This window comes from Felis catus, chromosome A1 (genome assembly GCF_018350175.1).
Source record: "Felis catus isolate Fca126 chromosome A1, F.catus_Fca126_mat1.0, whole genome shotgun sequence".
Lineage (NCBI taxonomy): Eukaryota > Metazoa > Chordata > Mammalia > Carnivora > Felidae > Felis > Felis catus.
The window spans coordinates 144,572,655-144,588,314 of record NC_058368.1 but is presented as its reverse complement, the minus strand read 5'-3'; the positions used below and the strand labels follow the sequence as shown (position 1 = coordinate 144,588,314).

Here is a 15,660-nt window from a genome sequence, read left to right as displayed (position 1 = left end):
AAAAAAATTTTTTTTAACGTTTATTTATTTTTGAGACAGAGAGAGACAGACTGTGAACAGGGGAGGAGCAGAGAGAGAGGGAGACACAGAATCCGAAGCAGGCTCCAGGCTCTGAGCTGTCAGCACAGAGCCCGATGCGGGGCTTGAACCACGGACCATGAGATCATGACCTGAGCTGAAGTCAGACGCCCAACCGACTGAGCCACCCAGGCGCCCCGACGGTGCTTATTTACAAGATACTCTGTGGGCGAAGGGGAAAGGGAGATTGAAGCTTCGGCTATGAAATGAGTAAGTCATGAGAATAAAAGGCATAGCATAGGGAATACAGTCAATAATATGGTAGCTACACTTATGGTGAGCACAGCATAACATATAGATGTTGAATCGCTAGGTTGTCCACCTGAAACTACTATAACATTGTGTGTCAACTACAAACAAGAAAGTTAAAAATAAGTAAATAAACAAATAATAAATACATAAAAGACAGTCTGATGCACTGAGAATGGGAGCTGGGAATCTGCATTCTCGATGAGCTGCCCAGTGTATCACCAACACACTGGCAGCCAAAGACCAGTGATTTAATAATATACATTGCTGTAAGTGTGTACCTGGCTGCTCGCCCCTACTCACCTGGTGGACTCCCGTGTCCTGCAGCCGCTGTGGCAATTGCAAAAGCAGAAGCAGGCGAAACCGAGCAGTGAGAGTTGTCAGCCGTCTGTCCTGGTTATTTAAAAGAATGGAAATGGCATGGTGAGGCAGATAGATCATATTCGATAATAAAAATTCTCATTTTCATTCCTGGATGAAACCTTGGGCCAAATGCTCTGTACTGTCCTTGTTAATAGGAAAATAACAAGATTTTACATCGGTAATTCCACTCTAGGTATATACCCAAGAGAAGTGAAAACATATCCAAACAAAAACTTATACATGAATATCCCCAGCAGCATTATTCTTAATAGCCCAAAAGTACAAATACCCAAATGTCCATCAACCATCAAATGGATAAACCAAATGTGCTATATCAATACAAGGGAATATTACCGGGCTACAAAAAGGAATGAAGTTCTGATGCATATTACAACATGAATGGTCCATGAAAACATTACGCTAAGTGAAAGAAGTCAATCACAAAAAGTCATGTCTTCTATGATTCTATCCATATGAAATGTTTGGAATAGGTAAATCCATAGAGACAGAAAGTAGATTAGTGGTTGCCAGAGGCTAAGGGGAGATGGGAGTGGGGAGAGACTGCTAATGGGTACAGGGTTTCTTTTTGGGGTGATACAAATGCTCTGGAGTGAGACAGTGGTGATGGCCACCCCCATATTGTGGATAAATAAAAACCACTTTACTGTATACTTTAAAAGGGTGAACTTTGTGGTATGTGAATTATAGCTCAATATAAAAATATTTTTTAAAAATGTCGTACATCATATTACCAATAGAGTTTTCTTCTCAAAACACCTGTAAAGTTAGGATGAATTCTAAAATCAAAGGATGCTCTGAGCACCTGTTTGCAGTCCCTTCCCTCCTTAGATATTTTACACACAGGATCTGATAATGCTCATGCCAACTTCACTGTTCTTCCTCATTCAGGCTTTTAGTGAAAATAGTTCCCTGTGATTCTGACTTGAAGGGTTTTTATTAGTTTGTCCCTAAAGTGATGTACCCATGCTTAAAATAAATAAATAAGAGAAGAAAAGAGCTGCTTAATACAGCCAAGGAGAAAGAACAGCTCTACCCACTCCTTTAGCAGTAGACTTTAAATATTTGTAGAGTAAGGTGGCAAGAGGACAGATGAACAGGCAAAATTTCAGCTACACACTAAGAAAATGTGTGATACTGTCCCTATTTGGATCTTCTATTTTATCACAGATTTCAGCTTCCTTCCTATGGTCTTATGTCTGTGAAATTTAGTCATATCAGAGAAGAAAGAAAAGACAGTTTAATTCAAGATAGGATTTACAAATACTGCTGATATAAATTACAAAACCTTATATACAAAAATAAATATATAAAAAGGGACTACAAAATAGAGCCCTGATAATAGTGACCAGGTGAAGAGCATTTATCTCTTGCCTTGGTAGAATTTTGCTTCCATGGGCTTTGACCCCAAACTCTTCCAGGTTACCATGAACTCAAAAGGGGGTCTGTCCCATGTAGCAACAAAGTTGCCAAGGCCTGGACTGACCAAAGCTCTAAGAGTAGTAAAGAGATTTGGCTAACTCCATAGTAGACCAGGGAAGTCTTGCTTGCCACCTTCATTTACCAGAACCACTCAAATGCCAGGGTAACCCATGATTGATCAGAAGTCTGAAATCAGTCCACTCCCCAAGGGCTGGTATCCTTCTGGGCAAGTCTTCTGACAACAGCCTGACCCAGGTTAGCCTCTCTTAGATCCGATGGCAATGACCACAGCTTCTACCCCATGGCCAAGGTTACAAACGAAATGGCCATTTGGAGCATATGCAGAAGTATGAAAGTCAAAAAATGTCTACATTTTACTTGGATTACTTGGGGTGAATCTTGTTCCATAACTAAATAGTTTTCTCTTCCAGCTTGAAATAACTGACTTGAGGAGAAAGAAGGAAGCATTTCAAAAACAACTGTTGCTTTCTTTTGTTAGTAAAGAAAAATGTAAGGATTAACATATACTTAATTTGTTTTTAAGTATTTCTAAGGTTTAAAACGTGTGTAAAGTTTGTAACTCTTAATAGGAAAACATTATTTGAATGCATACCCTAATGGCAAGCCACTGCAAAACGTTTCAAAAATCAACTATTTTGTGAATTTTTTATTTAAACAATGGAGAGAGAAAAGATTTCTGCCTTTTGGTCTGACAGTTTGTCTTCCAATTAGAGGACATTTGGTATGTTCTAAAACAAATTATGGGAGACGCTTTATAATTTTCGTAACTATAGAAAATATACCAGGTTCTACCACGTGAATAATAATGATAATTAGGGCCCCATGCAACTGGACCTTAATAAGGTCCCCCACGCATTGTGGTGCCCCAGGTGAGCCTATTTAATATAGAGTACACTGGGATTTATGACAAGGTATCAGGGCTCTGGGAACATTTTGATAAAACCAGCATGGAGACTCTTCAACTAGCTATCACCTAAGGACAAGCCTCTTGATTCATGTTACTCCAGATACAGTGCAATGCCATAATGGGGTCAAGACAGTATTAGTTATATTAATGACATATTCTCTAATCATCTATTACTCCACTACTTGACACTGACATTGTTGGCTTCCAATGAATTTTCATAACTGAGACTAAAAAACTATTTTGGGAGTGAAACAGTAAGGCGAAAGAAAAAGTTAGAAGCTAGAAACCATCTTTCACTTTTATATTTCCACGCCCCCTTTCTGAGCTCACCTACAGGCTGACGATAGCGGAGGTGCTGAGGAGTTGAGGGTGACCGGCAAGGTGAAAGTTCTGAGCTGTCCGCCACCGGGGAGCTTTCCACTCCTGCTCGGTCCACTGGTGCAGACTCTAGGACAGCTGCTTGAAAACAGCATGAATGTTAACAAGAAGGCCATGAATTCAACACCTCCTTGTCAGGGTTATGCACAGAAACACAAAGGTTCGTTATGGAGAACAGCCTTTTGGATTAGTCTACATTTTAAAAGGGCTTTAATATGAAATCAAGTCATTCCTCCTGGCAGAGTGCTAATGTCACTAAATCTAAATGCAGTGTCTTCTCTATCCCTGTCTTGCTGACTCTGCTGAACCTGACTGACCCTACCCAGTCCTTTCTATCCAACACAACAGCGGATGTTAAAAAGACCAGGGGAAGGACACCTGGGAGGCTCAGTGGGCTAAGTGTCTGACTTCAGCTCAGGTCATGATCTCTCAGTTTGTAAGTTCAAGCCCCACTGTTAGTGAAGAGCATGTTTGGGATCCTCTGTCTCCCCCTCTCTCTGCTCTCTCCCTCTCTCTCTCTCTCTCTCTCTCTCTCTCAAAATAAAATAAATTAAATAAATAAATAAATAAATAAATAAATAAATAAATAAAAGTAAACATTAAAAAATGGGGGATATCTTGTGGGTTCCCTGCCTTCCAGAAGAGTGGGGGAAGAGGGACTTTTCCAGATTGTGTATCAGACTGGGATCAAAATTGGGACTTCATCTAATTCTTTGCTTGGGTTGCCCCCTTAAGCCAACTAAAATTTGAATCTCTACCAATGTGGCTCCCAAGAAGCTCTGGGGACTCCTAAGGATTGAGAGCTGCACTGTCCAATATGTTAGCACTAGCTAAGTGTGTCTGGGTAAATTTAAATCAAAATTAACTGAAGTTACATTACTATTTCAGCTCCTTACTTGCACCAGCCATACTCTAAGTGCTCAGTACCACACGTGGCTGGTGGCTACAGTACTGGACGACATAGATATAGAGCATCTCCGTCCCCCCAGAAAGTTCCATTGGATACCCCCAATCTAAAGCTAGTGGTCAACAGGAGGCAAGTGGAAATTTTTAGAATGAACTGTGGGGAGAGTTAAAGATCATTTGAGCCTTTTCACTGCAGCTAAGATCCTCTGAATAAAAGGCACATCATTCTAGGGTCACATTAGGCTATTACTGATGTTTCTGTATCCCTCCCACTGGCTTATTAACCAGGTAAAACTACAACTTTGTGGATGTTCTTTCATGGAAAAGCACTACAAAAATTTCAAAAATTTCCAGCAACTTCTGTATTTCTGCTTCCTTGGGCTTTTCGGTAACCACTAAGAGCTGTGTCACCTCCACTAACTTCACATCATCCCCTCTTCCTGCCCCCCCCCCATCAGCAGGACTGTTCTCAACTCAGCTCCCTCTGCCATTCCATTCAAGATTTCACTCAATAAACCCTTCTAAAATCCCTAACGACTTCTTGCATGTGATTTACTTCTTTGGAAATACGGCCACAGTTCTGTTCTTTTGAAACAGAAAGGGGCCAGGGAAGGGAAATGCTTAGGCTCTTTCCCTGAATGACATAATTACAGTAAAGCTGGCAATGATGCAGGATACAGACAAAAAATCAGTGCTTAGCTGTGAGTTTTATTATTTTCTAAATAACTCCCTCAAAATTCAGTAATGGAAGGCATCTGTTTTGCAAGAGCAAGCAGAATATCAAATACGTGTCCTTGGTCTGATTCAACCATTCACTCCTCTGAGGCAAATGAAAAAATCATTTAGTCAGCTACACTGAACCCAAAAAACTTCCCAGTGAGAGAGATGGTCAGGCTCCGAATATGCCCTGAAAGAGCAGGAAAGCGAAGAATAACACTGTAAGCAAACAGGCAGCTAGAGAGAGAAGAATCCATGCCAGCAGGGTGGGGGAAAGAAGCATTTCCTTCTGGCATGTTCACTTTCAATCAAGTTCCATGCAAACAGCTTTGCTTTCAAGACGAGTAGGCAGATGTGGGCTCAAAACAAATGCTAAAATTGGGAGCACTTTCAGCCCACAGGCAGGCAATTTTCAAGCTAAGAACACAGAAACAGACACTAGCGATGCGGACTGCTCTGCAAACGTTGACACTAGGTTGCACAGCCATGACCCAAGTGCACGCTGGTGGGTAAGAATCCCAAACACAGTGAGCAGTCCTGTGACCTTTCCCTCTGCGCCTGCCTCTGCTCTGATTTTTGTTGAGATCCCACCATCAAGCGGAACACAGATGTGAGTTGGGCTAATATATGCACTTTGTAGAAAAAGCAAGGGTAGAATATGGTGGGGACTGCCTGATAGGAAGAAAGGAGGGCACTAACGGGTAATAAGTGAGCCTGGAACAGATCTGGGGACTGGGTTGGGGGGAAAATAAAGTGCATTATTTTCCCCTCTAAAGTTCATCGTCTTGCTCACTTTGAAGGACAGTTCCTATTTCTCTTCTTTCCCTTCATGTCATTTGAAGTTCTCTTGCCAGGAAATACTGTGAGGTTGGCATTATCATTGCAATGGCAATAAAACGAGACAAAAGTCACTTGCATTTTGCAAGTGGTATACCCCAAAACTGTCTAGCTGATCTAGTGAGAGAGACCTATGGCTTCAGTAGGGACCTAATGGAGGAAGCTGTATTACGGAATGAGGTTGTGTGGAGTTGTATCCTGAAGTGAAAAGCCAAAAATGTATAAACTGTTGGCATGAGATTCTTATTCAAGTTTGCCAACTGTTTTAAGTGTTAACATTATGCAAAGCACATGCAAACATCTTTCAAATTAAAGACAGATCAGTGTCTCCCTTTTCTTTGCCAATTAGAATTTTCAAGACTAGACAGAGGAGTTAACACAGCAGCATTCTTGGCTTCTAAAGACATCGTGTACACACACACACACACACACACACACACACTCACACACACACAAAACACACACACACAGAACGTGTCAGACTGATGCTGAAGTAAAGCATTTTTAAACTTATTTATTTATTTTGAGGGAGGGAGGGGCAGAGAGAGAGGGAGACAGAGAATGTCAAGCAGGCTCCACTATGTGAGCACGGAGCCCGATTTGGGGTTCGATTCCGTGAACCGTGAGAACATGACCTGATCCAAAATCAAGAGTCCCTTAACCAACTGAGCCACCCAGGTGCCTCTGAAGTAAAGCATTTTATCCATGACTTTCTTAGGGCTATTCATGGCCAATATTGCCCACTTACCAATACAAAATAAAAGAAAAATCTAAGTCTATGATTCTTTTGTTTCACCTCTTCAGAAAAATGCCACAGAGCTGCCTGGCCTCCAGTGTTAATTCTGAGCTTTCTACTCACAATGTTTCCTTTATGGGAATGCACAGGATAAACTGTTCTCCAGTCCCAGTAGCAAGAAAAAATGTGCCTGTACACCAGTCTATTCTTAGGTTTCAATATGAATCATGTAATTGATTACTTTCAGAACCAAAACCAGGGCAACTCTAGGAACTGCAGAAGGCCACAGTGTTGTGTTCACTGTTCACCAACCATACCCTTGGCTTCATCCAATTTTCTTCATTGCCTGATTTTCCTACGCATTTTATTTTTAATCCAGCTGTACCATGTTCCTGTTTGAACTACCACCTTAACTACTTACTAGGAACAAGTGGGAACAACATAGGAAGTAAATACATTAAGAGTAATCAGAAGACAGCTACAGAAAGGGAAAAGAAATAAAGATGTAAAGAAGTGGTGTGAAAGGAATGGAGGGCGATCAGTGAGTGATAAGGGGGTGCACAAGTAGCGGATGTGAACAAGAAACACAGAGGGGAGAGGAGCTGACTTCTCTGGAGGAGAGGCTGGCTGCAGGGCACTTCATCAAGTGCTATGGGCCCCATGTGATGCAGTCCTGGAACCTCCCCATCACCCAGAGAGCAGCTCTGCACTTAACAATGAGACATTTCTAACTCACGAACCACGTGGATAAACTAACTCCTGAAAAATCTAACTGCAAATCATTTGTTTGGGGGAAATCCAGTGAAAATAGGGGCATTAAGCCCTCAGCTATTTTTCTAATGTGGGAAAGAACCTAATGTTTTTACCACACCATTCTTCATAGGCGTCCTCCACTTTCGGCCACTGGTCATAAATGATCATTGCTGCCACATGACAAGCTCTCCAGCTGCCACTAGCTGTGTCAACAATGATCGTACCTCAGTCCAACATCTGTACTAACCAGCCTCTGCAGACTTTGTCAGTGTCCTTCCTCAGGAACTTGATCCAGTTCTTTCTCATTTATCTTGGTCTCCCTGAGTCTAACTTGATCCAGGGGAAAAACTGCTAATTCCTACCAGTAACCACACTTCCATCCTAGACAGTAGGGCAAACAGGTTTTGTATGACACTGGACCATCACTACACACCCTGGGCTTGGGCTCTGAAGACCAGAATAGGGAAGTCGGGGAACAATGTCACAGTCTGTGGGCAACAAGTTAAACTGGAAGGATTAACCACAGCAGGCAGTGGGCAGCTTGACTCAAGACCTCTAGAACAATGGCACGTATTTAGATCAACCTCAGATCCATGAATGTCTGACACTAACATGCTTATTCCTAAAGCTCTCCTCACTCAAAATAACACAAGAATCCAGACTTAGCCCCAAACTTCTCCTCTCCTATTTACTGCAATCCAATAAAGGAAGGAACAGAACTTCCCATATTCTGGAAAACTCCTGTACTTCCCAGGGCACCCTGCCCAGGTCTGTGATAAATTTCCTTCAGTCACACTCTCCACAGAGGTTCCCAAGCACTGGGGCTGGATCAAACCCCAGATGCACTTGTCAGTTTATGCGCTGCCTCATTATTCCTGAGAAGAATCCATCATGATTCTACCAAAGCTTGTTGTTCTAATGACTTTTTAATTATCTTCCTTCTTTCCTCCTCCTTAGTTGCTAACTTGTCAATTTAAAGAATTTCTTGTTTAAGAGGGTGTTACTTTTGATGATGACAACCATCCAGTTAAAATTCCATTAAGTACTTCACTCGGGAAGCTTATTTTTAAATTATCTGAGCTAAGAAGTACTTGGAAGCTTTAAGCTGGTTGAAAAGCAAGGGTTTATGCTTCCATCTGGGTGATCCTCCTTGAAATTTGTGATCTTAGATTAAATGCCCAATTTTTTTTATGTTATCAGTAAAGAAATAAGTTATTCAGAAAACAAAAAGCTATTTGCTAATTGGCTATGAAACCTTTTTTATTTTCATCACAGAAACACTAAAAGCAACAAGGATCACTTCCTCTGACCCCTACATGTACCAAGCTGCAGAAGACAAGGTGACATAACACAGGACTCTTAGTTCACTGAATGTTTTGCTTGGTTCATTCATTTAACAAAAATTTACTACCAGCCAGGCACTGGCCAAGGCACTGAGAGTACAGAGATGAACAAGACAGACAACTTGCTGATCTTATGGAGCTTACATGGAGAAAGACTGTCCAGGCAGAGGGAAAATCATGTGCAAAGTCCCTGAGGCAGAGATGGTTGATGTGTTACTGAGACACAAAAAGAAATCCATGTGACTATATCCTAGTAGATGAGGGAGCATTATAGGAACAGGGGTTGGAGAGAGAGACGATCCAAGTCTCATAGGATCTGGAGGCCTTGTGAGGGAGAATGTACTTTAATCTAAGTACCATAGAAAATCATTAGAGAATTTAATCAGGAAAACATATCATCTAATTCACTTTAAAAAAAAAACACACATTTTGGCTGTCATGGACAGTGAACACTGTCTCATATTTTATTTCTCTCCCTATATCCCTATTGTAATATGAAGCACTGCCTTAATAACCAAACCAAAGAAGCCATCTTAATGTTTCCAGGCTGGGTCATCCTTAGCAGGGGAGGCTGGAAGCTGTACAGATACTCAAGGCAGACACTGGAGCAGAAGGCTCTGGAAGGCCCAAGCTCAAAGAACAGAGTGCCCACCATTCACCTCTACACAGAGAATCATGTTAGGCTCTTTATCCAACCAGCCTTAATCAAATTCCATGAAGAATGTTCCAATAACACCATTCAGATAACGTTGTTCTTCCATACACAACTGACTATAATTAGCCTTTTACTGTAGAAGATCTCAGGACAGCTTAAGTTGCTCTCTTTTCCATATAGGCTAGAGTGACTTACAGGAATTTCTCTTCTAACTAGCCATTGTATTCATTCTACTTTCTACAGGGAGGTGGGAGGGCTAAAAAGAAAGGGATCTAGGGTTCTAGAAGGAATGGTGGGGGAGCAGATGGCCAGCAAACACGGGGTGTGGCAGCTGGATAATACCTCTTTGAATACTTCGTTTTAGCTTGTTACACAGATCCACGCGGGGATTATCTACATGCTCTTCTACAGATCCCGGGCTTTGTTCTGGAGAAGGAAGGCCTCTGCTAAGATCCAACGGTACTTTACCAGTGTGCGGCGGTGGGGATGCAGCAGGGCTGTGGGTGGTGGTAGGGCTGCTGGACGCTGAGCAGGTGGTCAGGTCCAATGCTCCTATCCTTGAGTTCAATGGAGAAGTCAAGGACAGCTTTCTGGCCCTCACTGGGGAGGACGTCCTGGACACAGCCAGTGGTGGTGGGGAAGAGAATTTGCGACACAGGCGTGGGGATTTGCCATCTACCAAATGTTCACCTCTACTGTTCTGGCTGGTAGCAAAAAACAATTCTAATGACCTAAAAATAAGAGCAGAAGCTATTAACAGATTGTAGCCAAGTGAAAACGATTCCCCTGATGTTATTTAAGAACATACTCTCTACATTAAAAGGCCACAACATCATGGCACTTCTGTTGTCTTCATTTAACACTACCTATATACCACACATTTGGCAAAGGAAGACAGACACTTTTTTAGGCCTTGACTAATCCCTTACTACCAAACTGTGGTCCAACGATTAGTAGCACTGGTATCTCTGGGGAGCTTGTTAGAAATGCAGAACTCAGGCTCTGCTCTAGACATGCTAACTCACAGCCTGCAGTTTAACAAGACCCCTGGGTGATTCTTATGCATGTTAAAGTTTGAAAAGCATGACTGTTAAGAAAAAAAATTAAAAAAATAGGAAAGCCTAAAACAATGGAGTTAGCTTCCAAGTAATCACAGAGCCGGCAAAGATGACAGGGAATTTAGGGTTCTCAACTTCGTCCCTGGAGAACTCTCTGTGACCTCCACCCACCCCTGCTACAGGTGGGGTGTGTAAGTTCCCAGGCAAGACAATCCTGCTCTGCAGAGCAACTGCTCATCTGCACGGAGATCCAGGGACTAGGGGGCAAACTTTCAGGACAGGCAAATCCTGGGCCTACCTGACGGGGATGGAGGTAAAAGGCCTCTTGTATATGTCGGAAAGTTTCGCCAGCACCACAGCTGCCGTAGTGAAAATACGATAGGTGTGCAGAAAGGTATTGAGGAAATCAATACTAAGAAACCGCAAGTCTGTCAGCCGCTCCAGAAGGCGCTCCACGCTGGCATAGCGGATCTGGGGCACTTTGCAGGAGTTGAGTGTTTTACTAAAGCAAATGTCGGTGTCATCTTTATGAAGACGGGCATCAGACCTACACACAAAGCAGGAACATAAGAACAAAACCAGGACATGGCTTCCTCTCAGCCACTGAGTATTTCCGTATTCGGAAACACACACACATATGTACGTGGGCTTCCTGTTGTAGTTGATAAAATACGTTGACATGACTTATTACACAGGCAGGGCTATAAAAACATCAAATATGCCATTATAATTTAGAAAGGTCAGAATTAATTGTGGAGAAGGTAATAATAACTCATTTCACTCTGTGGACTGCTTCTGCAGGGGAAGAAAAATATTTTTTCCTCAACCTTTCTGAGTTCTTGGCTGAACCGCTTGTAATAAAAGACAAGTTAGCAAGAGAAAAACAAACAGAAGTTTATTAACATGCATACCTCATGTACACATGGGAGATACCGGGAAAAAAATGAGCAACTCCAGAGGTGGCTTAGAATTCAGGTTTAAATACTATCTTAATAGGGAAAAGGTTGGGGGGTGGGGTGGGGGGAGAGATGGTGTAGGCCTCTTAGGGGAGAGTAAATGATTTTTAGGAAAGATGACTGGGCCCTTAGGAGACTAGATGGGAGGTAGGATAGTTGGGGACAGTTCATCTAGGTGTGATATTGACTCCTTGTCTCCTCCCCTATAATAAAAGTCAATCCTCCCTGGTTGATGAAATTCTCAGGGAGGGGATTTATGACAATTGAGTGCCTTTTGGAGGATCTGTCTTTACGCAAATAAGAAGAGGTCAGAGTTCCCCGCATTTGCTATTTTTCAAGTGCCTACAGCTCAGTCAATATGCCCAAGTAGCATGTTTTGGGGTGGTACATTCTGCTTTCACCTTTCTCCCTAGTTCAATCAAGTTTTATTAGAGAAATGAAGCCAAAAGCCCTATATAGGAGGAGCATTGCTTATACCCTTAAATCAGAATATCAGAAGTGTGCTGAAAACTTAAGCCATGGGGGACATTCTTCCCACAGACCGATAGAAGGGGGGAGGGAGACACAGATAACACTGCTATATCTGTGGTTATTTTTTTCCTCACTTCTAATTTTGAGCATTTGTGCTTCCCCCCATTTTTCTTAACTACACTGACCAACAGATTACATTATTAGGTATTTTTCCCTTTAGAACTGGCTTTTTGACCAGTTCTACTGTTTTTCTGTATTTTAATGTATTTGTGTCTGTTCTTAATTATTTTCTTCCCACACTTTCTTAACAGCTTATTTTTTCTTTTCTTTTTTTTTTGTAACTTCTTGAACTGAATGCTTAATTCATTTCATTCTTCCTGGCTTATTAATGCATTTAAGGCTATCCATTTTACGAGTACAGTTTGATCCATAAATTGTGTGAATCGTTATGTCTTCATTATTTTGCAATATTTTGCAGTGTTAAAAGTGTCTTCATTAAAAAAAAAAAAAGTAATGGGAGAGATTCTCCATGAACAGTATCCACCATTGCCCCCTGCAGTGCTCTGCTTTTTATTTTTTTTCTTATTCTATAAAACCTCCCATCTGGCTGTTCTTTAAGCCTACCAGATTTCCTGGATGCCTGAGCAGCCTCTCCAGGTGGATGAGCACACCAGGGGGAAGATGCACACAGCAGCCCTCACAATCCTTGGCTGTGCTCAGAGCCCTCAGCCCGTGGTACACATTTGTTAGAAAGGGCAAAAGAAGCCAACAGAGAAGACATGCTTGTAAGAGGACATGCTTGGAAGCAGAGGCTGAATCCAAGTGGGGCTCAAAGAAATGCACCCCTTTGCTAGGACTGCCCAGAGCCCTCGCATTCCCTTCCGGAACTCCTTGTTTCCCACCACTGCCACATCTCAGAAAATCAGTGAATCGGTGAAGTCCTGGATTTCACCACTTGATTAAAGGACATGCTGCAGGGCCAGGAACGTTCAGTGAGGCAAGTGCTTGCTGAGAATCAGTTCGCTTGTTGTGAGTGCCCTTAATTAGCCCCTTCAGCACTTGGAGGGATTTTAAATTATATATTTATTTTCTTTCAAATAAAATGGAATCAATAACTTTCTTAGCTTGCTTTTGGAAATTGCCCACTCCAACGTATGCTGGGTGCACGCAAAAGTACTTCATCTGCAGGCTCGAAAGAGCATTTTAAATGAGCAGCTTACCCCTGCTGAGGAAGTTAAGGGTGGTCTGTTTGTTTTAGCCACATAGCTGATCTCTAAAAAACAAAAGTGCTTTTTTTGAGATTCTTGAAAATAGCGTGGGGCTCTTTTTTCCACTTACTATGTGACCCTTTATAAACTTTACTTTTATGGTTCTTAATTTTCTCATTAGTAAAAAGACCTTAGAACTTTACTAAATAAGTCAATCTGTCCAGAAGATGGCTGATCAAGGTAATCACTTTCTCCTCCTACTGTTTTCCCACTAAAAATCTCTATTTTCTAAGAAAGGTGAGGTCAACTATTATTAAAAGGAAGCAAGCCTTACCTTACCCTACCCTAAAATGTAAAGCACCACTTACAGGGCTATTTTCACCCAATAAATGTCATAATTTTGCATTCTAATACTAGTTTTGAGCTTTGCATCTTTTAACCATAATTACTTTACTCAAAACACTGGAATAAATGGGGCACCTGGCTGGCTCAGTCAGTAGAGCGTTGCAAATCTTGATCTCAGGGTCGTGAATTAGAGCCTCACGTTGGGAATAGAGCCTACTTAAAAACAGCAACAAAAACACTGGGAGAAAAAAGTATGTTGTGAAAATACAAAATTAAAATAAAACTAATTATACCACTGTCCTTCAAAATTATGATTACATTTTCATTTTAAGAAAAGAAAATAAATTAAATATTATGAAATTATTTAATTTTCTTTTATTACACTGAACACAATGTTTATTTCCTAAGGGACTCTCAAGAAAGATATAATGCATTACTTAAGCCTCCTGTGATAATAACAACTCCATTTTGGTAAACACTTAAAAATGCAATCTTGAGACACCAAACCCAAATCACCTATTATAATTACTTAGGTTTTAAAAGGAAGTGGGTGCCTGCAAAGTGATGCCATGTCAGTAACAAGTGGACACAATTAAGATAGTTTTTCTTTTAACTCAAAAAAATGTCTTTTTTTTTTCATAGTATGCACTTGGGAGGCACCAATACAGAATTTAGGGTAGAACAGAGCCCCAGATGGAACTATCAGAAGGAATGGAAATTGGAAAATTATCCTCTTTCCTCTGACTGAGGAGAACCAGGCTCAATGGAAGGAATAAATAGATGAGAAGTAAGGAATAAATAGATGAGACATTACTCTGCTTTGGGAATACATCTAGAATAGTATAGATGGTCATCAAAACATCTGTGATTCTAATAGAAAATCCTTACAGCCCGAGATCCAGGTTTCTGTTCTAGCAGGAGAGCAGTTCCTGCTCATTCAAGTGTCACTCTGTACACCCAAAAGCAGGGAAGTCCTGGTCTGTGCGTGAAGTAGTTACACATATGAGGTTGGACATGGGTGCTAATGGAGTGACTCTGTGGATGCGTCTACCAAGCTCAAACGGACATCACAGGGGACAGAATATGTGTTTGTGCCATAACCAGTCAGGCACAAAACTAAAGTTTGTATCTGTATTCATTTCAAAAGTCAACAAACTGTACGTATAGCACGTGTGAAGTAGCTCTAGGGCTTTAGGAGCTTATGACTTGGCTGCAGTGTCCAACTTACATATTCTCATTCTAAAGCAGGTGGGACTTTCATGGCTGTCTAACCTTCAAGAAAGTACTTTTAAAAATGGATAAAAGGAACATACACTATTTTGTGAAATATTAATACAAGAATCCTGTGGTAGAAAATTAAAATAACTCTAACCCAATGATGTGAATTTAAAAATTAAATCACGGGGTTCCTGGGTGACTCGGTTGGCCATCCAACTTCGGCTCAGGTCCTGATCTTGGGGTTCATGAGTTTGAACCCCGTATCAGGCTTGCTTCTGTGAACACAGAGAGAGCCTCAGATCCTCTGTCTGCCTCTCTCTCTGCCTCTCTCTCTCTCTCTCAAAAATGAATAAATATTAAAAGAAGTTATAAAAAATAAAAATTAAGTCACAATTTGGACCTTTTAATACTTCATCCTTTGTTTCTATCTTAGCATCACACATTTTTAACTAATATGGTTTTAAGAAACCATACTAAATCAAAACCTTATAAAACTAAACGCTTAAAGAATCTTCACCCTAGAGCTTTAAAACGATCCTACCTAAAATGTTTCTAAATTTGACCAGTAATTTAAAATATTATCATTCTTTTATAATTTATATTTTTCTGTAGTAATTATGGCATTAGTATAATGTACTCTGCCTTCATCTAATAAAATAATTGGTAAGTTCTAAAAGTTGTACTCTGGGGATGGTACTAATTACACTTATTACCTATTAGATAGAGGAAAATTAATGTTATTTATTGCCTTAGGACAAACGGCTCAGACCTAAAAAAAACCAAACAAACCCACATTAAAAATGCATAGAGCACAAATATTTCCTTAGTTTCATGTAACTTTTGTTGAAAGATATAACAGGAATTTGGACCTCAAACAACCAAAACAATGAGAACAGGGAACAATTTGGTCAGCTTCAAAATACTCCTGAAACAATTTCTGAATTTGGAAACAAAAAAGTATGTAGAGACAAAAGCATTAATTCAGAGAACAATGGCACATAGTCAGTGATATAATTTCTCA

The 15,660-nt window shown here is 40.9% G+C and overlaps 1 protein-coding gene across 4 annotated transcripts in view; it reads right to left on the bottom strand.

Annotated features, from left to right (window-relative positions):
• The window catches only part of RASGRF2 (Ras protein specific guanine nucleotide releasing factor 2), a 240,714-nt gene that overhangs the window by 97,722 nt on the left and 127,332 nt on the right, over positions 1-15,660 (bottom strand). For 2 of the 4 annotated variants that reach the window (XM_023257887.2, XM_023257899.2), the window contains exons 14-17: positions 10,740-10,988; positions 9,726-10,114; positions 3,389-3,514; positions 631-720 (exon numbers count right to left, since the gene is read on the bottom strand). In XM_023257887.2, coding sequence (XP_023113655.1) covers positions 631-720; positions 3,389-3,514; positions 9,726-10,114; positions 10,740-10,988 — 854 coding nt within the window. The remainder of the gene's footprint in view (positions 1-630; positions 721-3,388; positions 3,515-9,725; positions 10,115-10,739; positions 10,989-15,660) is intronic. The other 2 variants (XM_023257908.2, XM_023257915.2) reach the window with 1 other exon arrangement.